This window comes from Haliotis asinina, chromosome 13, assembly GCF_037392515.1.
Source record: "Haliotis asinina isolate JCU_RB_2024 chromosome 13, JCU_Hal_asi_v2, whole genome shotgun sequence".
Lineage (NCBI taxonomy): Eukaryota > Metazoa > Mollusca > Gastropoda > Lepetellida > Haliotidae > Haliotis > Haliotis asinina.
The window spans coordinates 8,795,108-8,816,659 of NC_090292.1; the positions used below are offsets into that span (position 1 = coordinate 8,795,108).

The 21,552-nt window shown below is 40.1% G+C and overlaps 1 protein-coding gene across 1 annotated transcript; it reads left to right on the top strand.

Moving 5' to 3' along the window:
* Positions 1 to 1,001: 1,001 nt before the first annotated feature.
* Positions 1,002 to 14,256, top strand: LOC137260413 (uncharacterized). Its single transcript, XM_067798075.1, has 5 exons — positions 1,002 to 1,311; positions 2,078 to 2,410; positions 5,090 to 5,268; positions 11,840 to 11,929; positions 13,954 to 14,256. Exons 1-5 carry the CDS (start codon positions 1,002 to 1,004, stop codon positions 14,161 to 14,163), a joined length of 1,122 nt encoding a protein of 373 aa, XP_067654176.1. The 3' UTR covers positions 14,164 to 14,256.
* The last annotated feature ends 7,296 nt before the right edge of the window (positions 14,257 to 21,552 follow it).

The following is a 21,552-nucleotide window of genomic DNA, read 5'->3' on the forward strand; positions in this document are numbered from 1 at the left end:
AGATATTCAGCAGTTCACGACTGGATTCAGTTCTCTGGTGTCGATCATGTGCATTTAGGTTTCGAGGCACCCATCTTGGAGATATCTTTGACATGAGCAAGTGCTCGAGAATTACAGTGCAAACACTTCCATGTGAAATGCCACACTTTGAAGTTATCTCGTCCACTTTTATTCTACGATTGGACATAATTAAACCCTGGATCCGTGCGATTGTATCTTCTGTAATGGCTTCAGCAGGCCTTCCTGACCGTGGGTCATCATCCAGGGAGCTGCGGCCTCGTTTAAACTCAGCTGACCATTTTGCCACAGTGGAATATTGAGGGGCTTCTTTGCCATACACATTGGTCATGCGTTGATGGATTTCGGTTGCATTCACCCTTTCTCTTGTGAGAACCTTGATGACTGCACGAGCTTTCCATGATTTGAGCAGGGTACCTCTCTTTAACAGGCTCTTGCCCTTAAGCAAATGACCGAGACATGCTGTGTATGAGTGTACAGTCACAGATGAATTAACTCAAATATATATATGGTTACATCGACGATGAATTTCTCCACTAACTTGAGGCCACAAACCCGCTGCAAACCTGATGCAGATAAATTGCACGAGGATCCCACATCACACTTGTGAAAGGCATGTGTGGATATCGCGTATGTGAATAGCTGAGTTTGTGTGTACAGTTCTGTTTTAAGCAATAAAAATAACTCCTAGCAATAATCTTTTCAACGTTACGAATTTGTAACAAAACGTCAGTTCATGTGTAAACAGTATCTTTAAAAAGAATTGAGTATTTTGCACAATCTAGTTTAGAATACTTAACTGAGGCAAGTCGCTATATTTACACTAGTTATTGTAAACTTTTAATGGGCTGCATACATGTCATCACAGCCTACAATACAGCTTTGTTTTGTATTTACGCATGACAGCCTATACCCCGAAACCTACAGCTCGTGTAGGAGAATATGTCATGATCACAACACCTCAATGTGTTGCAGTAAACGCGATGTCTGCGAGTGCAGCTGGTGCGCTCACTCAAACGGCCTTTATACTGCTGGTTTGCTACAAGGTGCAGTGTTTCGGTGTCATCAACCATCACTTCATAACAGACGGCAGGAACATTACATTTCCAAACTTTAAAGTGACAAGAGTTTGCCATTCCCACAAGCTACGTTGCTTCCTCCACTGCGCCCAAGACGCTGGATGTGGCCACGTTGGAGTTTTTGCTGCCGGGGAAGTTGTATTGTTGGAGGAGCCCATCACACCATCTCCAGACGAGTCTGTGACTGAAGGCTTCCTCTACACTCGTGTATCAGGCAAGTCAATAAAAGCTCATACGTTCATTCTACGATTCTTAAATCCTTCTCAAATGGAGAAGGGAATTACGAAATACAAATATTACTACCACATATTTAAGATAAGAAAAGGTTTTTGATGTTTTGGATGAGTGAAAGAGTTTAGTTTTACGCTGCTTTTTGGCAACATGCCAGCAATATCACGACAGGAACACGAGAAAATGCCTTCACACATTGTACCTATGTGGGCAATCAAACCGTGGTCTTCAGTGGGACGAGCGAACGCTTTTACTCCAAGGCTACCCCACCGTTCCGATAAATGCTGAAGATATACGCCAAAGGCAATTATGAATGCTGACGAATAACCAGCATTGAAGCTCCGTTTGGTGTCACGATTTATGTAAGTAAAACCTGAACAGGTTCATGGGTCGACAACTGACCTACGTTAACACACTTTATGTCTGTACATATGGTTGAAGCATATGCTCGTCATGTCAACGTCCTGTGTTCGAATCGACAAGTGGGTACACTGCGTGAAGCCCAATTCTGTTCACCCTGCCTTGACAATGTCGGGATATTGTTAAAAGCCGTGTAAAACCACACTCACTCACCCAGTACATACGGTTGACGACAGGACCTAAAGTGTCATGCCACTGCACAGAGGACACCACTGAATGAAAACAATCAGAAAACGGTTTTCAACTAACCGCATTTAAATGAGACTGTTCAAACCTTTTCTGACGTTTGCAGCTTTATTTGTATCCTAATGGGAATTCGTAATTTGCAGGTTTCACTACGCAAAAAAGGTTTGCCACCAACAATGTTTCAAGTGCCCTGTCACCCATAAGCACTTCGCAAGAGACGCTGGGAACAACAGAGACCCTCAGCACCAAGATCAAGCGTCCTGCTTCTCCCAGCACTGCCACTTCCCACTCCAGGATGATGAGCACTGGCATAGAGGATAGAAAACCAGACACCACGAAGAGCAAGGCCTCCAAGCACCTTAATATTGAAAACACTGGCACTGAGGAGAGAAAAACAGACACTAATCAGAGCAAAGCCACCAAACACTCCAATACAGCAGACTCCAGAACGAGCAAAGACAGACCAACTGCTGCAGGTATTGTTTGAATGTCTGATCTTGAAATGCAGTGTTATGCAAAAATTGCACAACAGCACGCTGTCAGCTGTGTTATTATACTCCACACGCAACAGTTGACCTTGCAGATTATTAGTGTTCAGGTATGCAACTATAAAATGGCGTGTATGTAAAATAGGGTTGTCTAATGGCAAATAAATTGTACTGCTTTATATTACGATTCAGGTACCATTATTACGATACGCATTGTGTAGTCTGTCTCATAGTCCCTGAACCACGTTATTCTTCCTACAACCTAGCCCCCCACACAGTGCTAAAACTCTAAATATAGCAAATCTAGATTTCCCAATGTTCAATCTCTGGTCACCCTTGGGCCCCTTTTCAATTTAATAAAAGTTTGTTTGTTAAAATCAAAGTTTTATATTCAGAGACTAAGCACGTACTGCGAAACATTAGCGTTTGACAGAAAGTGACATTGTACCTGTAGATCCTATTTGCTACACATATTTCCCTAAACATATGCCATAGTTCTTACAACAGCATTTTGAAAATTAAGACGGAATAATCAGGGATGCTGTATTTATACAGTTCATTGTGTTACAATACGAAGGAAACCGAAAACTTTGATTCGAATGAAAGTAATTTAAATGTAAACCATAAAGATTATCACAAAACTTGTGAATATATGTTCTTTACCAAATGTACAGGCTCTCAGAAAAATATTGCAATAAGTATAACTTGAAATAACGTATTGCGACAAACCAGTAACACCGTGCAGTCCCGATCAATAATAACCTGGGCCTGGATTTTTGAAGTTCTCTTAGCCCTATGATTGCCTTAAGGTAATGTTAATGCATGTCACTTACAACTGGCATAGCGCTAAGAGAGCTTCCAAAATCTGGGCCCTGGGCCCCGTGCTTCAAAGCGATAATGGCTCCTCGACTGTCGTAAGTCTATGATAAAGCATGGGAGTTACGACCATCTTAGCTCTACGATCGCTTTGAGGAACGGAACCCTGAAGATGCCTCTCATGACGTCGCAATCACTGTCCTCATAGATTTGTTTGTTTCTGTACTGTTTAAAGCGGTACTTAGGAATATTCCAGTTAAATGACGTTGGTCTGTAAATAATGTTTTTTTTACACTTGACCATCACATCATTACAGATGAAGACTAACAGGCAGCGGATATGAGACATTCTTAGTATGTTGGTTAGTCAGTAATATTCCACGGTATGACTACAGTCTGTACACAATCGAGTCTGGAACAATCAGGGGATTAACGTCATGACCATCGACCTACGCACTTGTGATTAATAAACTCACTCTGTCGTTTGGTTACTAGTCCACAATGTAGGCTTCCTGCTTTTAGAGCACCTTAGGGCTACCTCTGGCATAACCATATCTTTATGTATGAGAATTTGAGCACCTTAGTGCCTAAACTTATGTTAATGTATGGCAGTGACGACCACCTCAGTCCTAAGACTGTCGTAAGCTTATGTTAATATATGGGAGTTAGATCACCTCAGTGCTAAGACTGTTGTAAGCTGATGTTAATATATGGGAGTTAGATCACCTCAGTGCTAAGACTGTCGTAAGCTTATGTTAATATATGGGAGTTAGATCACCTCAGTCCTAAGAGTGTCGTAAGCCTATGTTAATATATGGGAGTTACGACCAACTCAGTGCTAAGACTGTCGTAAGCTTATGTTAATGTACGGGAGTTACGACCAACTCAGTGCTAAGACTGTCGTAAGCTCATGTTAATGTACGGTGGTTACGATCACCTCAGTCCTAAGACTGTCGTAAGCTTATGTTAATATATGGGAGTTAGATCACCTCAGTCCTAAGACTGTCGTAAGCTTATGTTAATGTACGGGAGTTACGATCACCTCAGTGCTAAGACTGTCGTAAGCTTATGTTAATGTACAGGAGTTACGATCACCTCAGTGCTAAGACTGTCGTAAGCTTATGTTAATGTACGGGAGTTACGATCACCTCAGTGCTAAGACTGTCGTAAGCTTATGTTAATGTACGGGAGTTACGACCAACTCAGTGCTAAGACTGTCGTAAGCTTATGTTAATATAATGGGAGTTAGATCACCTCAGTGCTAAGACTGTCATAAGCTTATGTTAATGTACGGGAATTACGACCAACTCAGTGCTAAGACTGTCGTAAGCTTATGTTAATGTACGGGAGTTACGACCAACTCAGTCCTAAGACTGTCGTAAGCTCATGTTAATGTACGGTGGTTACGATCACCTGAGTCCTAAGACTGTCGTAGGCTTATGTTAATATATGGGAGTTACGATCACCTCAGTGCTACCTCTGTCGTAAGTTTATGTTAATGTACGGGAGTTACGATCAAGTCAGTCCTAAGACTGTCGTAAGCTTATGTTAATATATGGGAGTTACGATCACCTCAGTGCTACGTCTGTCGTATGCTTATGTTAATGTACGGGAGTTACGACCAACTCAGTCCTAAGACTGTCGTAAGCTTATGTTAATATATGGGAGTTAAGATCACCTCAGTGCTAAGACTGTCTTAAGGTTATGTTAATATATGGGAGTTAAGATCAAATCAGTGCTAGGACTGTCTTAAGGTTATGTTAATATATGGGAGTTACCCAACAAAACCAAACAATGCCTACTATGTAACAAAAGATACACTGGGGAAAATGCAGTGTTTATGACTTTTCAGGTGAAGCTTACATCGCCACTGCATATACCATCGTGACCCAAACTGGTACTGAAAAAGACAGTGGTACCGATTGCTATGTCCACTTAGATTTATATGGACAGCAAGGCCTGATGGATTCGCTGTATCTCAATAACGAGGGGGTGGATGAAATGGCTGATGGCGCCAACGACACATTTGTAGTAAGTATTTAAAAATAATAATAATCCTAGTAAAAAGCCAGAACACCCTGCAATAAATATGCTACATCTAATTTGGAAGGGAAAATCCTAATTCGATCTAAATGTATATGGTGCAACGGTTTTAGAGTGTTTATGTGTTTGTTTATCGTTTACTGTCTCACTCGCCAATATGTCAGATAAATGGGTTGGGTTGTAAATAGTCTGGACCTGACAATCATGTGATTAGCGGCATGATCATCTGTCTAGGTAACTGGATTTCGACGACATGTGTCAGCCAAGTCAGCAGGCCTGACCAACAAATCCCGTTGGTCAAGGGTGCTGACCACGGGGTGCCGAATATCAACAGAAATAATAACCCAAGTGTAACATGATAAAGTTGATAAAGTTATACATATTTTTACTTTCACCTACGAGTGTTGATGTAGTTGATATCAAAACATGAGGAGGAGATTCTGTTTATCATAAAATATCACTCTGCATCCGTGCACACACTGTGCCATTAGACGTGCAGGGCAGCGATGTCATAGCATTACGACGTCATCAAGTTTATGACGTCATATCATTGTGAGTCAGGTTATTGATGATGTCAGGGCATTGTACAATATCAACTGATATCGTTTGGTCTCACGCAGCAATAGTGAGTGAGTGAGTTAATATTTAACACATCGTCACATCGGCAATATCTCAGCCATATCGTGACGAGAACATTTAACATTTAAATGGAATGTATGCATATATTAAAAATCTTTCGACAAAGGGCAGTAAAATAACTAGAATATCACAGATATACATATAAAACTAGTACTTATATATAAAACATTTTATCTAGAAGGGACAACACAATATAAAAATATGCTATAGATCGCCATCAGCTGAAGGTAGGTCACCACACTAGGGACCATGGAGACTTACAGTGCCTTTGCTATCTGCGTGGACCCTAACTGGATTTACACCATCCCTTCAGTCGCTGACGATTGTAGGAAATCTTAGCCAATATTAAAATATAAAAAATACCACATTTAAAAATCCTGAATGTTTCGGGACTTACGTACCTTCTCAGGAGGACAATAATGTTACAATACGTCAGTCCCCTTTGAGGGTATAGCCACTAACAATCTCAGTTACTAATCTGAAGTACCAATCATAAAATATGTAATTATTTACAAGTCACTTAATAAATCTATTTCTTTTAAAAAAGAATGCTAGCTTTATAATCAGAGTATGGAATAAGAAGTGGTGTCACAGATTTGTTGAGTACTGCCTTGGCAGCAAGATCGGCCATTGCGTTACCGGAAATGCCTACGTGGCTGGGTAACCAACAAAAGACGGTGTCATATTGGCCAGTCGCAAGATTATTATACAATTCAATAATTTCAATTAAAAGTTGATGTTTACAAGAGATATTTTTAATAGCCTGAATGCAAGAAAGAGAGTCGGAATAGATTATATACTGTTTATTTTTAGGGTGTCTTTTAATATATTTGAGAGCTGTTAATATGGCGTTAGCGTCTGCTGTAAAATTAGAACTATTATCTGGTAATCTAGAAGATATTGTTCTGGATCCAATGACAGTAGCACAAGCCACTGCGCCACCGTCCTTGGACCCATCTGTAGATAAGGATTTATAATTGCTATATTTATCTTTTAATTGATTATATTCTTGTTTATATGGTAGTTAATTAGTTTCTGATTTTTTAAATGTAGTTAATGTTAGGTCCACTTGAGGCCTAACCAATTGCCAAGGAGGAGAAGAAAGAAGACGGGAAAGGAGCTATATTTCCCAGCTCAATGCTAGCAGCAGCAAGAAATGGCTTAATTCTGAGCCCAAGAGGTGGAACAAGGGAAGACTTTTTGTTATACAATTTCTCATAAAGAGGATTAATGACACAATGACATGCGGGATTAGACTCATTAGAAGCTATTTTTGTAATGTATTGTAAAGATAGTTTTATATGGCGTTGGTTAAGAGAAGGCTTTGTGATGGACAGACTCAAGGATATTTAGGTTGCTTTGACAGGCTCCACCATATACGATGGAATCATAATCAAGTTTAGATCGCACGAGTGATCTATATAAGTGAAGGAGGGTAGTCTGATCCCCTCCCCATTTTGAATTAGAAACAACGTTTAATGAATCTAGTGCCTTCAAGCATTTGGCTTTTAGGGATTTTAGGGATATGGGGTAAAAAGGTCGAATGTGAATCCAAAATAAGTCCCAAAAACTTGGCCCCCTTGACCACTTTGATAAGGGTGCCACTTAGAAATAGTTCTGGGTCTTTATGCGGTTTATATTTACGGCAGATGTGTATACAATTGGTTTTTGATTTAGAAAACTTGAAGCCATTTTCAGGACACCGTTTATCTATTTTGTTTAAACACAGCTGCAGTTGCCGTTCAATAGTATGCATATTTTTCCCACGGCAAGAAATAATAAAATCATCCACAAATAACGATCCATTTATTAAATCGTTTGAAACTTTAGATAAACTGCTAAAAAGAGTGACAGACAAAATACTGCCTTGTGGAACACCCTGATCCTGATTGTAATGATCAGACAGGGTAGAACCCACACGGACCTGGAATTGAGTACCTTTACCTTTAATTTTCTGGACCATGTTCCATACCTTGGACATGGGTGTCCGAGAATTTATTTTGGACACATAATTTTGCCAAGATTGGCGTTTGTTGCGTTTAAAAGTACGCCGTGCTTTAGCATTTAAAATTTTGAATTTATTTAAATTATGCACCATAGGATGGCGACGGAAATAATGTTCGTTTTTTTTCCTTGCCTTCCTAGCTTGTTTGCATTGATCACTGAACCATGGTTTCCGGATATGTGGAACTACAGAGGACTTTGGTATACACTGATGAGCTATGGAGTTCAGTTCATCAGAAAAGCATTTAATAGCATCAGGAACGTCAATAAAAAGTTCAGGTTTAAGTTTTGCAGCACATAGTGTTTCATATAAAGCCCAGTTAGCCTTTTTAAAATTCCGCCTAGATGATGGAGGGACATCAGATGGAGTAACAGATTTTAGTATAGTAGGAAAATGGTCACTTCCGCAGGACTGTCCATTCGAATTCATTTAGTTGTTCTGAATTTGTGACTGACAAATCGAGAGCAGAATAGGTTCCTGTACCAGGATGTAAATATGTATTGGAACCATCATTATAAATACATAAATCATTTTCTGAACAAAATTCCTCAAGTACTTTACCTTTACCATTTATTGTTACACTACCCCAGAGTGGGTTGCACCTATTTAAATCTCCCATGATAATGCAGGGCTTTGGGAGTTGATCATATAGAGCTTGAAGATCGAGTTTGTGAAACGTTGAAGACGGAGAAACATACAGAGAACATCATGTAAACGCAACGTGCAAAGTTAGTCGCACTGCAACAGCCTGAAGATTAGTAGTAAGAATAACTGGGCTATGGATAACGTTCTGTTTAATAGGATTATGATAAGCTATCTTTTGGGAGGATTTATTGGGGATCTTCCCCATATGTTTTTGGCGGGCGACAAGCTGTGTGCCCAAGAGCGGACGTTTTCAGTCACGTCCATGTCTTCAAGGGATCCATATGTGTTGTATAAATTGATTTTATTGTCTGACCCTTTGTTGGCTCTGCCACTAAGTCTTTTTCAAAGAATCTGGCTAGGTACCTTTGCCTTTAGAGAGTTGTTTAGACTTTGATGTAGGCTGAGATGATGCGTTAAGATCAGAGGATGTTTCACATTGAGATGTGCTAGGAACTGATTCTGTTGTTTGGGTCGATATTTCAGGTGAGAATATCAGAGGAGATTCTGTTTTAAACCAGGTCAGGTTTGTCTGACAGCATACAGATGACGTTGTTGTTTTAGCGGTTACTGCTTCTGACGGTGTTCTGGTGACAGAACCACAGCTCTCCTTATGTTTGAATTAGCTTTTTTAGCTTCCGCAAAAGTAACGTTTTGAGTGAATTTTATTCTATTTATCTCCATTTGATGTTTCCAAACAGGACAACTTTTAGAGTAGGAGGAGTGTTCACCCGCACAGTTTGTAACATTACTGTCACAATCTTCTGTTGTATGTGTCTTTTCGCCACAGTGAGCACATACAACAGACAATGTGCAAGTATTGACGCCATGGCCGAACTTTTGACATTTAAAACACCTCAGAGGGTTTGGAATGTACGTGTCTGATGTTACAATAACCCGCTTTAAGAGATTTTGGAGCAGTTGGTTAAGAAAAGGAGAACAGGCAAGTATTGGTGTTTGTAACAAGATCATTCTTCCGGATTGTGAAACGTTTTAAATTGAGTACACCCTGATCTTTCATCTCAGAGATGATGTCAAGCTCTGTCATGTCCGCAAACAATCGGTCACGATCTCTGACACGATCTCTGACACGATCTCTGACACGATCTCTGATGAGTCCATTGCTCTCGTATTGAGGGTTTTATGAGCCGTAACCGTGACTGGAACGCCGACAAACAATTCTGTGCTCATAAGGTTTGTGGCTTGTTGCCTTTTCCCACATTCAACCAACAAAGCACCGGAACGCAAACGTCTAATATTCTTGACATCACCAGCAAGGCCCTGTATACCCTTGGATATGGCAAAAGGGGTAAACTTTAATGGAGTCTTGTCAACAGTTTCAATTACAAGAAATCGTTGCCAGTATTCAATGGACGTGGGCAGTCTTTGATCAGTATCAATTGGATCGGTGTCTAGTTGTCGTTTGGTTTTTTAGGGGGGTTTTCATAAACCTGGTAAATTTTCAATAGTTCGTCATCCGAGTTCTCCACCCACCACGGAGTATCACAAGGACAATGCTAAAAACAAGTGGGTCTCCAACTTGCAGTACCAAGGATATTCGGATGATATACGCCAGCAGAAGTGTTATTAACAACACATCTACCAGATTGGCCCATGAGCCACCGACTTCTGGTATAAGACTCTAGGCAAAGTGCAAAAACATCATACATCAAAATCATAAACATGTTATAAGAACAATTCTGCCAAGACCACAAGTAACACATTTTCCAAACAGATTAGTGTAATGACAAAAATTTAAGTCCTTACACATGGCTTGGCTTAACCAGCCGATTATTAGAATCGGGCCGATTCTACCACCCTTCTAGGTGAAATAAGGGCCAAAGAGGTGTGTTGAGCAAAAGGAACACTGTTCAAGCTCCCATTGCCCTCAACCACCAGACTTCTGTCCTCCACCGACACGGGACGCAACCCACGGCAAACAGGTTGCCCAATTTAGTCGCCTCTTACAACAAGCAACGGGGTGTTGTGGACACATTCTGTCCCGGGTCCACACGGGAAAAGAGCGCTTAGCGTTACCCAGCACCCACCACGAGGAGGTGGCCCTTCATGTGTGCCTCATGCAGCAATATCTTCAGTGGAACACACTTTTGGGTGATAAATATAAAATCTCACGAAAACGTCTTCTGATATCAAATACATCAATGGGCGCTGATTAAAGCTAGAGCGGTGTAGGGTATTACCCAACAAGCGGCATACAAGGAGACATATTCTCTACGCTGCTCAATCCCATTTGCGCTACAGTTTACCTGTGGCCTACCCCAACAGGTAATCAATACCATTCTCAATCTGTGAATAATTATTCCACAATTTCATAGGTGCAGCATCGCAATTACAGCAATAAGTCTCACTGGAACACTGAAACTGATTGCTAATTAGCACTGACCTTCACTTTCTGTCCTGTTTCTAGTCCACTCAAAAGCAGTGTTCTTTTATGCCAGCATTCATTGGTTATTAAGACTGGCAAGTCAATGTCGTCCGATTTTGTGCATACCTCTTAGCAGGTCCTTTCAATAGTGCTGTCTTGCATATCGGTCTACATGTGACCGAACGCAAGTTCAAGTGCTTCCTCGCCTCTAGCGAAATATCACTATCTCGACTACTCGTCAAATGACGAATAGTTGCTTTTATGAAAAAATAACTTTAATTCATTCATATCATGTTTATATTACGGTTGTCAACTGGCGCAATACACAATTTCACACTCGTTTCGTATACGTCATAATACACAAATCCCTGTGTAATAATCTCTATATCTCACACATGCTCATATCTACTGTGGGAGTTTGGGATGATAAATTTGGATCTTCACGGGTTTCTTTATGGCACTAACTCAATGATGGAGGTGTGCATTTCACAACGTCTATGATATTTAGCATCCCTTTCCTAACACTCATGCTATTTCCACACAGATTCTGAAAAAATGTAGTCTTACGAATCTTAGGTATGCTCAGCTTTGTCTTCTGCAGATAGTTGTAATGTTTATGCGTGAAGGACTTTTCAGCATGATAGTGTTTGTTACCCAACCCAGCTAAGAAAAAAACGAAACTCAATACAAACAATATATTGACAATCAACCTGCTTTGATTTGTTTGCTTGTTTATTGTTTTACGGGCAGATATTTATCGGTCGTCTGCAGAGTCTGGACCAGAGTATCCTGTGACTAGTGTTATAAGCATCAGTCTACATAGGATACGATGACCCACGTCAACCAACTGAACAATACAACTAGATTGGTTAATGTTTTTTTTTCAGTTCATACGGTCAATTGATCTTGGAAACATCACACAAATGGTACTGAGGGTTGCCGAATTTGGTATAGGACCTGGGTGGTTGCTGATTGGGGTGAGTGTTACTTTCAAAAATTTGAAGTTGTAATTTGAATGAATAATTTGAAGATGCAGCCGCTTTAACTGCCTTTGGCTCTGCGTTCAAGTGAGCATAGCTTCTTAACTTTGATACTGAGCTCATTCAGGCGCTTAGTTAGCAAGGGAATCTGAACGATGATGAAATGGCATACTTGTGTGTACTCCAACTAACCAAAAGTTAGACCTACTAATTGATCAAAATCACAAACTAACGACATCTTCAACTCGGAAGTGTCACTTAACAATTACCACTGAATGGGGCTCGTGGTGTGAAGGGATTATCCAAACCTTTTTGATGTACCGCCGGATTAATGAAGCAAAACTACGTGTAATTAGCTAATCTGTTACCGCTAATTAACGTCCGGATACGGACAGTGAAGCATCGGATTAATGAATCAACAAGTAATGAGTTTACATAGTAAACAAGATTGGTTACAGCTAGTTATTGTTCGGATATAGGATTGTCGGGGTCCGGACTAACGCGGCCTAACTGCATATATGTTTCCTTGAACTGACTGTAGACAGAAATGTGTAATTTGAATGGACGTTCCTTTTGAAAGATGCCAAACCATGCGTTGGGGGAAAAGGTGGTTTCAACAGCTATGCTGCACTGCGCCCATAACGCATGCGCAGTGAATAGGTTCGCGGAGCTTGAAACAATATGCGTGTGCTGAGTATGAGGCCGTGAGCAGTAGTTTAATCTTGGTTGTGTACACAAACAAGTAAATAATCTACTCGTTACATAAAAAGACTTTTTGGTTGTGGGAAGCAGCGTCTGTCACAGAGAAAGCTCAATGTCTGGTTTATTGACACCAATATGTCTGCCTGACTGACTGCTAAAGACAATATGCAATACACAGCTTCAATCATTGACCACATGCAATTTGAACTTAACACTTATCAGGCTAAACGCCATAAACAAAATAAATTGATTTATGACTCGTGCACCGGTGTCCTGTCTCTACCACATTACTGTAATGAGGCAGGTGTGATACTTGTACACATGACATGTTTTTTATGTCTGTGGGTTGCAAACAAACCACATCCATTTTTCTCGGATGACTAGATCTGACGGAAACTGGTGCAAACTCTTGCTGGTTTCAAGTCCTGCTTTGTACTTGGACGAATGACAGGTTCCAGCCACGCAGAAGCTCACCATCTCTAGTAAGGTGATTTTTGATTGGCTCGAACGCAAATTCGGAGAATATGTATTTACAAAACCAAACATCTCTATATACATTCTTTATGGATCCCAACTTCTTCTCGTGTATGTGACCCGTGAAGGTCCCGGGGTAGAATAGGCCTTCAGCAACCCATGCTTGCCATAAAAGGTGTCTGTGCTTATCGTAAGAGGCGACTAACGGGATCGGGTGGTCAGACTCGCTGACTTGGTTGCCATATGTCATCGGTTCCCAATTGCGCAGATCGATGCTCATGTTGTTGATCACTGGATTGTCTGGTCCAGACTCGATTATTTACAGACCGCCGCCATATAGCTGGAATATTACTGAGTGCGGCGTAAAACTAAACTCACTCACTCACTTCTCGTGTATGTGATTTTGTTCGATGATAACTGTATAAAAAGAAGTTGTTATCCATAAAGAATCTTACTTTCCTGTGACTCGCTATACTTCTAAAATGCCCAGCAAACAGATCATGTTTCTGTATACACAATGAGCCATCGTGGTATCAGCTTATGAATCAGCCAGTCAGATTCCGTCGTTACACTTGAGGGCACGCCCACCCGCTATGATTGGGTTTGGTCTGCCGAGGGCTTCGTTTCGAGGGAAGTAAGTCCAAGTACAAAATATTGCACTTTTGAATCGCGATTATACGCTTATTATTTTGTTTCTGACGACTGTCGTAAGTCAATGTTAAAGTATGAGAGTTACGATCTTCTTAAGGTTAAAACCGCTTTGAAGAACGGGACGAATGACTAACTCAGGTTCGTTACATCCCTCTATTCCTTAAAAGCGGACTGCTCTCTATGTATCTTTACAGGTGGATGTTCGACGTAAACGTAATTACGAGCGACACACGATCACGGAGACATTCCACAGTTACATCAACAAGTGGTTCCAAAGGCTGGATGGTCTGCATTTTTTTGACCGTGGAGAAGAGAAATATAATATGCCTTACAAATTGGTGTCTACAGTTACCACGGAACAATCTAATACACTACAATCTACGATTGTGAGAGAATTTTCCTGAACACCAAACGAAACGAGAGTTTCGAGACTTAATGAAATTACTTAAAAGTTACCGTTCATGTTTATATTTTCAATTAAAACACTTAACCATAAAGTGAGTTGCGTGTTCTTTGCTGTTCAGAACAGATATAGGTTCATGACTAGGTGGGGATGTTTTATTTCCAGATAAAAAGGAAGTTATTTGTACGCATGATCATACGTGTTTAATTTACATTTTTTATCACTTGCCATAAATATAATCTTCAAAAAAGTATTTTTACATGGGGAAAATTCGCATTTAAGAACATATTTGACACAAAGCAATCCTTGCTAAATCCCAACATATGGGGAAATGGTTGCTGACGACGAGATGTTTGAGTAAAACATGTTGAACAAAAACGTAACGTTACATTCTGTAATGAATCACCCTACATGAAATGTTCGTGCATCAGGAAATTACATACGACCTTGAGTTGAAGTGTATGACTGTAGGCTTTAGTAAGCCACATCAATGGTGCTCCAAATGCAATGCTTTAAGCCACTATGGACGCCAAGAGATTGAAAAGACAAACAGAAGCTCAAGGACACAACGCCATTGGCCGTTAATAAGAACGGGCTTTGCAAAGAGGTGGCAAGGCACTTCAGCATGTCCAGACAGACCATTTCAAACCTATGAACCTGATACAGCAATACTGGAAGTGTTCATGACAGACCCAGGTCAGGTTGACCTAGAGTTGCCACCGCCGCTCAGCATCGCTACATCCTGTTGAGGCATCTTTGTTCAAATACCACGGCCACGTCATCCACAATAATGTAGATCCCGAGACTGTGCCGAATCTGAGACCAGATTGAGCGAAAATGGCTACGGGGAAGTGAGACGTTTTGCCAGAAGGCCAGTTCAACGTCAGGTCGTTCCCGTTGTCAACGTCAACGAATAATTTCTAGCATGACAATGCTCAATCTCACTTGTCTGACGGGACGTCCTCCTGCAATGTTCAGGTGTTACCTTGACGTTCTCTACCACACGATTTGTCCCCCATGGCAGAGGGGATACTCTTGATCGACGCATGCGCCATTGTGACCTGCAAACCTCAGACACAACAAGAACTGCACACAGCACTTCAGAAAATGTATCAAAACAGTCCTCAAGACAACAGTCGGTATTTCCTTCCTTCTGTGGGTCATCGATGCCAAGCTGTTATCTATGCTCATGGCGGTCATTCACAATCCTGACATTTCACTCTGACCAAGTGCCACTAATATCACCCTGTGGTTTTGGCAAACTCTTTCACGATAATCATGTTTTGGAAATTTGTAACGCGATGGTTTTACAGTAATTGAGCAATGATCAAATCAGTTATATGTACTCAGTAAGTTGCTGTAATTGAGCAATGAGTAAATCAATTATATGTATTTAGTAAGTTACTGTAATTGAACAATGATTGAATCAATTATATGCACTCAGTAAGTTACTGTAAGTGATCAATAGGTTGATCAATTATATGTCCTCAATAAGGTACTGTAAGTGAGCAATGAGTGAATCAATTATATGCTCTCAGTAAGTTGCTGTAATTGAACAATGATTGAATCAATTATATGCACTCAGTAAGTTACTCCAAAAACAGCACAAGTTTCTTTCTACTATTTGTTTTAAAACAGTATATAATAGACATGTAAAGTATATTTGCAGATTTTTACATAATAAACCTGGTTTATGTGACGATTTTGATATCAGCGTCATGATCATTTTTAACGTATTTGTGTAGTTTTGTGCAAAGTAACGGTGATGATATTTGACATTTCCCGACTTCGTTACGTTGATTGGTTTCCCATTGTATTCCATCATTGTGTGTCATATGCGGCCATATCTGTGACTGCATTAGAGTTACATACCAGGCGATATAAGGAATATTCCACGCTTATCCGGAGCATACACTAGTCAAAGGGAACTCAACCCTAAGACGATCGTAATTCATATAGTCTAACTGTGTGCTGTTCTCCACAGATCAGATAGATGACTGGTTCATCGTGTTTGTTACTCTACTGTTCACTAATCCACTGTACAGATTAAACATCAGGTGTTCCATACTCCACAAACTACACACTACAGTAACTTTACAGGTTAAACACCAGGTGCCCCATACTCCATAGTTCACACAACATACTGATCCGCTGCACAGTTTTCCTATCTAATCAAATTCACACTCGTCTATCCGTGAAAAGCTGTGTTAAAACTGGTCCTCAGCAACCCACTCTTGTCATGGACGGCGACTAACCGCATCTGGTGATCAGGTGTGCTGATTTTGTTGATACGTGAGATCGTATCCCAGTTGCTTAGAACGATGCTCATGATGTCGACCACTGGATTGTCAGGTCTAAACTCGGGTATTTACAGACCGGTGAGATATAGCCTTAATGTTGGTGAGTGCGACCTAAAACAGTCATCCCTAACCCTGTCACACCTATCGATGAAACCCCAACATGAATCTTATTAACCAATTCAGACAATGACCTTTTTAGCTGATCCGAATGTTCTCGTGTGAAAGTGAAAACATTGCGAGGAGGGCCGTAAACCGAACTTACTCTCACTCTCTCACCCTTATAGCATGGTGGAGCCTTTTCTGTGAGGTACCCGAGAAGATACGGGTAAGAACAGAGACCCGTTCCTTACAGCGGTCGTAGCCGTATGACTGTGGTAGGACTATGTTACAGTATGGCAGTTACGATCTCTCTGTTGTTACGGTTAAGAATTTACTGTGACAACAATTTAAGAAATCCCCTTGTAAACCAGCAACACAGAACAAAGACAAGTTGTTTACCTTCAATTTCTGTTATTATGCAACGAGAGCAAGGTATACAAAGTCAAAAGTCCATATAACAATGCAGATTTCAGGTACAATTCAAGAGAGACAAAATCTAAGTCAGTGGGTCACAAAATAGGTCCATAGGAATACATGCTTGTCGTAAGAGACAGCTAACGCGATCGGGTGGTTCAATATAGTGGTAAATTGTCGGTGGTGCTGCGGTCATCACACAGAAATACTGAAGTATATTTGCTAAGTGTGCCAAACAAGTGAAGATGACACAGAGGAGCTATTGTCGGTTTCTGTGTGTAGGATACAGTGCTCAAACTCACAGTCTATCAATTATTGAAATATTCTGGACATTAATAGATACTTTATCCCATTTCATTTTATTAATGTCCATTGATTATTGCATAACACTAGTTCTGTTATCGTGTTTTGCAGACAGATTTCTTAATCATACAATGCATGATGTACCATTGTGTAAACTGAGACTTAAACAAAGTGTAAACTATTAAACTTTGTACAATCACTATTCAACTTTAAATGTGTTTTAAAGGATTAAGTGACGCAAATGATCTAGGTTGGACTTAGGCTTCACTCTTCAACAATTTGTGCTTGTCTTCCGAGGTGACTTCCAAATACCCAGAATAAAAAGTCAGCCTATTTAAAAAGTAAAATGTGATACTGTGGAAATCTTAGACTGATATGATTGGAAAGATCAGTCCATATTTATTTATCTGGCAACCGATTTAGGGATGTCATAATCATTTGTGTTTACAATTAAAGGAAATATTGTTCAAGATATGATGTTACTGTTTTATGAAGCAAAATCACTTTTCCTATTGTGCTTACACAACACTATTACACTTAGGAAACTCTTGTAAAAATTGTCAATTATCTGACCATATAACAGTCATTTCTGATTTTCACTCACAAACGGTAACTTTATTGAGGAAAATAAAACGCTTGTTTTCTAAAAGTGCATACATGAAGTTTAAATCTTTCTTTTCTGAAAGATTGCCTATCAGACAACCTATATTGTTACAAGAGTGTATTATCTGTAAATTGCATTATTACTTAAGTAATATGTAATTATTATTGGGTCACAATGTTAACTCTTAGTGTTTCGAATGATAATTGTTATGTTTTGTATAAAAAATGTTCAGCACTTTTAATATGTTGGCAGCAGGCTTTCCGGAAATGCTTTAGAGTTACCTCCCCTTTACCTTTATGTTTGCTTATTTGTGTTACTTCCTGGAGACTGTTCTAGAGCCTTTCTAGAGCGATGGTCGTATGTGCTCGAACTTGCAGGAAAATACTGAAAGTATATATGAAGGCTAGTTGTCGTGTCCGGGGTAGAATATGTGTTCATACTACATGTGTTCATGTTCATATAGTTGGTTTGCTTGTTGATTTTCAGGCCGCAGTCAGCAATACTCTAGCAATATGGCGGCGGTCTGTGAAGAAGTGAGTCTGGACCAGACAATCTAGTGATCAACAGTGCTGAAATACGCAACTGGAATATGATGACATTATCCCAATCAAGTTGGCGGGTCCGTTACTCGAATCCTATGACAAATATGGGCTGCTGAAGATCAATACTGAACGGGACATTCCTGGGTGAAAAGTAGAATGTTCCTGTTGATCTGATGATAGTACTAGTATATTCAACTGGAATTATAGAATTTGATGAATAAGAATAAAAGTATAGTAGCCTATGGATGGTAGCTCTTTTGCAACGTTTCGGTATAGTTTTTTATGCAGTTGTCAAACAAGAATAAAGTAATACAGAACACAACAGGGCTATGTACAAACCAGGGATTAAAAGACAGACGAAGGTAGGCATCAAGAGTACTAGCGTATCAAATATACCTATGACTACCATCTCATTCACATGGATTCTAATCTCTGTGTATACACTGTGTATTTTATGTGATTTTATTTTATTTATGAAGAAGAAGATTTAGATTGTTTATTAAAGTGTCACAAGTTGTACATCGTAAAAAGCATCCATTTAAAAGCAAGAGTTAAAATATGAAAACAAATGACCAACAACTATAGTTGTTCTAACAGTGTAGCATTAGCGAAGTATGGTTAAATATGATTGCTAAGTTGATTCCATACGTTAAGAGGGTGAAAGGTGAAGGAAAATTGTGAAGAGGTGGTTTAACTCGTGGGTTAACCCGTGAGTTGACGACGCCTAAACATGTGTAGGAGTAAAGCGGTTGTTTGTTTAATAAACTGGCTATCTTGCATAATGAGAGTGACTTGGTCAACAGGGGTATACTGGGTAAAGGCCGGGTATACTGCTGAGACAGCATTTCATAAATCATATCTGATATCTGAATAAAAACTACAGGGAACCAAGAAATAAACGTCGTCCTCGACTTCATTGATGTTACAGTCACTACATTTCCAACGGAGTCTTAGGTCGTTTGCACCTGCCTAGTTCGACCTGTACCACAACGAAATTTTGCAAATATACTACGTATACGTTGTGATCTGTTTAAAAATGAGCTGACGCAAGTCTCTGTAAAAAGATGTTGCTTAAGTAGGCGGAACGTGCGTAATTTGCTACCATTAATTGTACCCGGTCATTCTACAGCTATGAGAGCCATTCCCTATAATCTAACGTTAAGAGTCATTCCTGCGCAGAGTTCAGGTCTGACTGAGACATGTTGTTTATATCCTTGGTTGGAAGCTGTAAAGAACTAAGTAAGGACAGTACACTATTATATCATGATTTTCTGAATTTAGTAGACCATCTGTTAATGGCATTGGGTATTATACTGTGACAGTTGGAATGCAACTTATGCCAAAATCTCACAATTTCAATCTTATGTTTGGTTAAGGCAGAACACCAGCCCATTTCACTCCTGACTGCAACATTTGGAGTCTTACTTGTAACCCCTGAAAAGAACCTTCAAGCACGGTTTCTAACGGCATTTTTACAGCTAAATTGCTGGGTGCCCCACATGGTTGAACCATATGATACAATAGGTTGGACTAAATTATCGAACATATAAAAATGTTATAAAAACATCACATAGGCCATCCCACCAACGGATTTAAATTTACAAATGATAACGCCCAAGGCACAGCTAGCAGACTTAGCAAGTCTTTTAGCTGTAAAGTTCCAGTCGATGTATGCATGGAACCAAAGGCCCAACTATTTTTATTCATGGCTATATTCTGTGACACTATCCCCGATGGTAAACGTACACTGAGACATTGTCACAGGACGAAAATGGATAGCTTTTGTTTTACTTATGCTTACAGACAACCTCTATCCAGAGTCAGACACACAATGTAGAAGTCGCTGTAAACAAAGTTTGTCGGGTGTAAGGAGAGCTATGTCATCTGCGTACAGTAACACACTGAGCATAAGGTCATCAACCTTAATACCACATGACAAACTGTTAATGTCATCCACCAAGTCATTAATATACAGTGAAAACAGCGTGGGTGAAATTACGCAGCCCTGGCGGACACCAGAAGTAACTGGAAATGGGTTTGTAAGAAAGTTGTTGACACAAGACCAAGTATTATCATACATTGCTTGAACAGCGGCGAGAAATCTACTCTGATTCCCAAATTGTCTCAGCTTATGCCACAGAAAATCACAGTTTACTAAATCAAAAACGTTTCGCAAACAAAAGTAGAAACTGGCGTGTTGACTTTCTGTTACTAATCATAGAGTGTAGACTAAAGATATGTTGTGTGGCACGACGTTTAAATCGAAAACACTTTTGTTCGTCTGCTAAAACATTATACTCCAACCATGTACTTAAAAGAGCGTTTAAACTATCACAGTAAAGTTTGCATGGCATAGAAATGAGCGATATATCTTTATAACCTAAAGGGTCCCAAGGATCACTATCAGGTTTAGGTATTGGGTTAATAATGGTTGAACGACAAACATCTGGACAAGTACTGTTATCATAACACCATGAAAACAGTCTGTAAACAATGTCAATACACGACTGGTTCTTCAGGCACTCAGCTGGTCCAGCAGAGTCCGGGCCAAATGCCTTTCCTCGTTTCGCACGTGTAACAGCTGCCAGCGAGATGGGTTTGTCCAGGTCACTAGTGTCAACTGTGACATCACATGACACGCTCTTGTCAACCATTGCCTGGCGCATATGTGTCCGGTGCGGGTCACTTTGACCTCAGGTAGACGTGTCCATGCTTTCCCGAACCACGTAACAAACAGCACACTGCACACGTAAAATCTTTAAGATAAGGGAAGTAACTCGCGGCATGACAAGTTGTCATTCCATAAAGTTTGCCAGCCGAGGTAGCTGAAATGTTGAGTCATTTCACGAAGTGACTGACTTCACAATCTGACAATAACATAATACCATATAGTCCTAGGCCGACTTCTTGAAGGATCTCTCAACAGGAGTAAAAGGTGTTGTCTAGTAATTAGTATGACTTCTCCCACCCTCCAGAGATTATTGTTGATATATTTGTTTCAGATATGTATGATAGTCTTACCAGGTTAAACAGGGAGTAGACCCGTGAAGATGCGGGATAGAATAGGTCTTCAGCAACCCATGCTTGCCATAAGAAGTCGTCTATGCTTGTCATAAGAGGCGACTAAC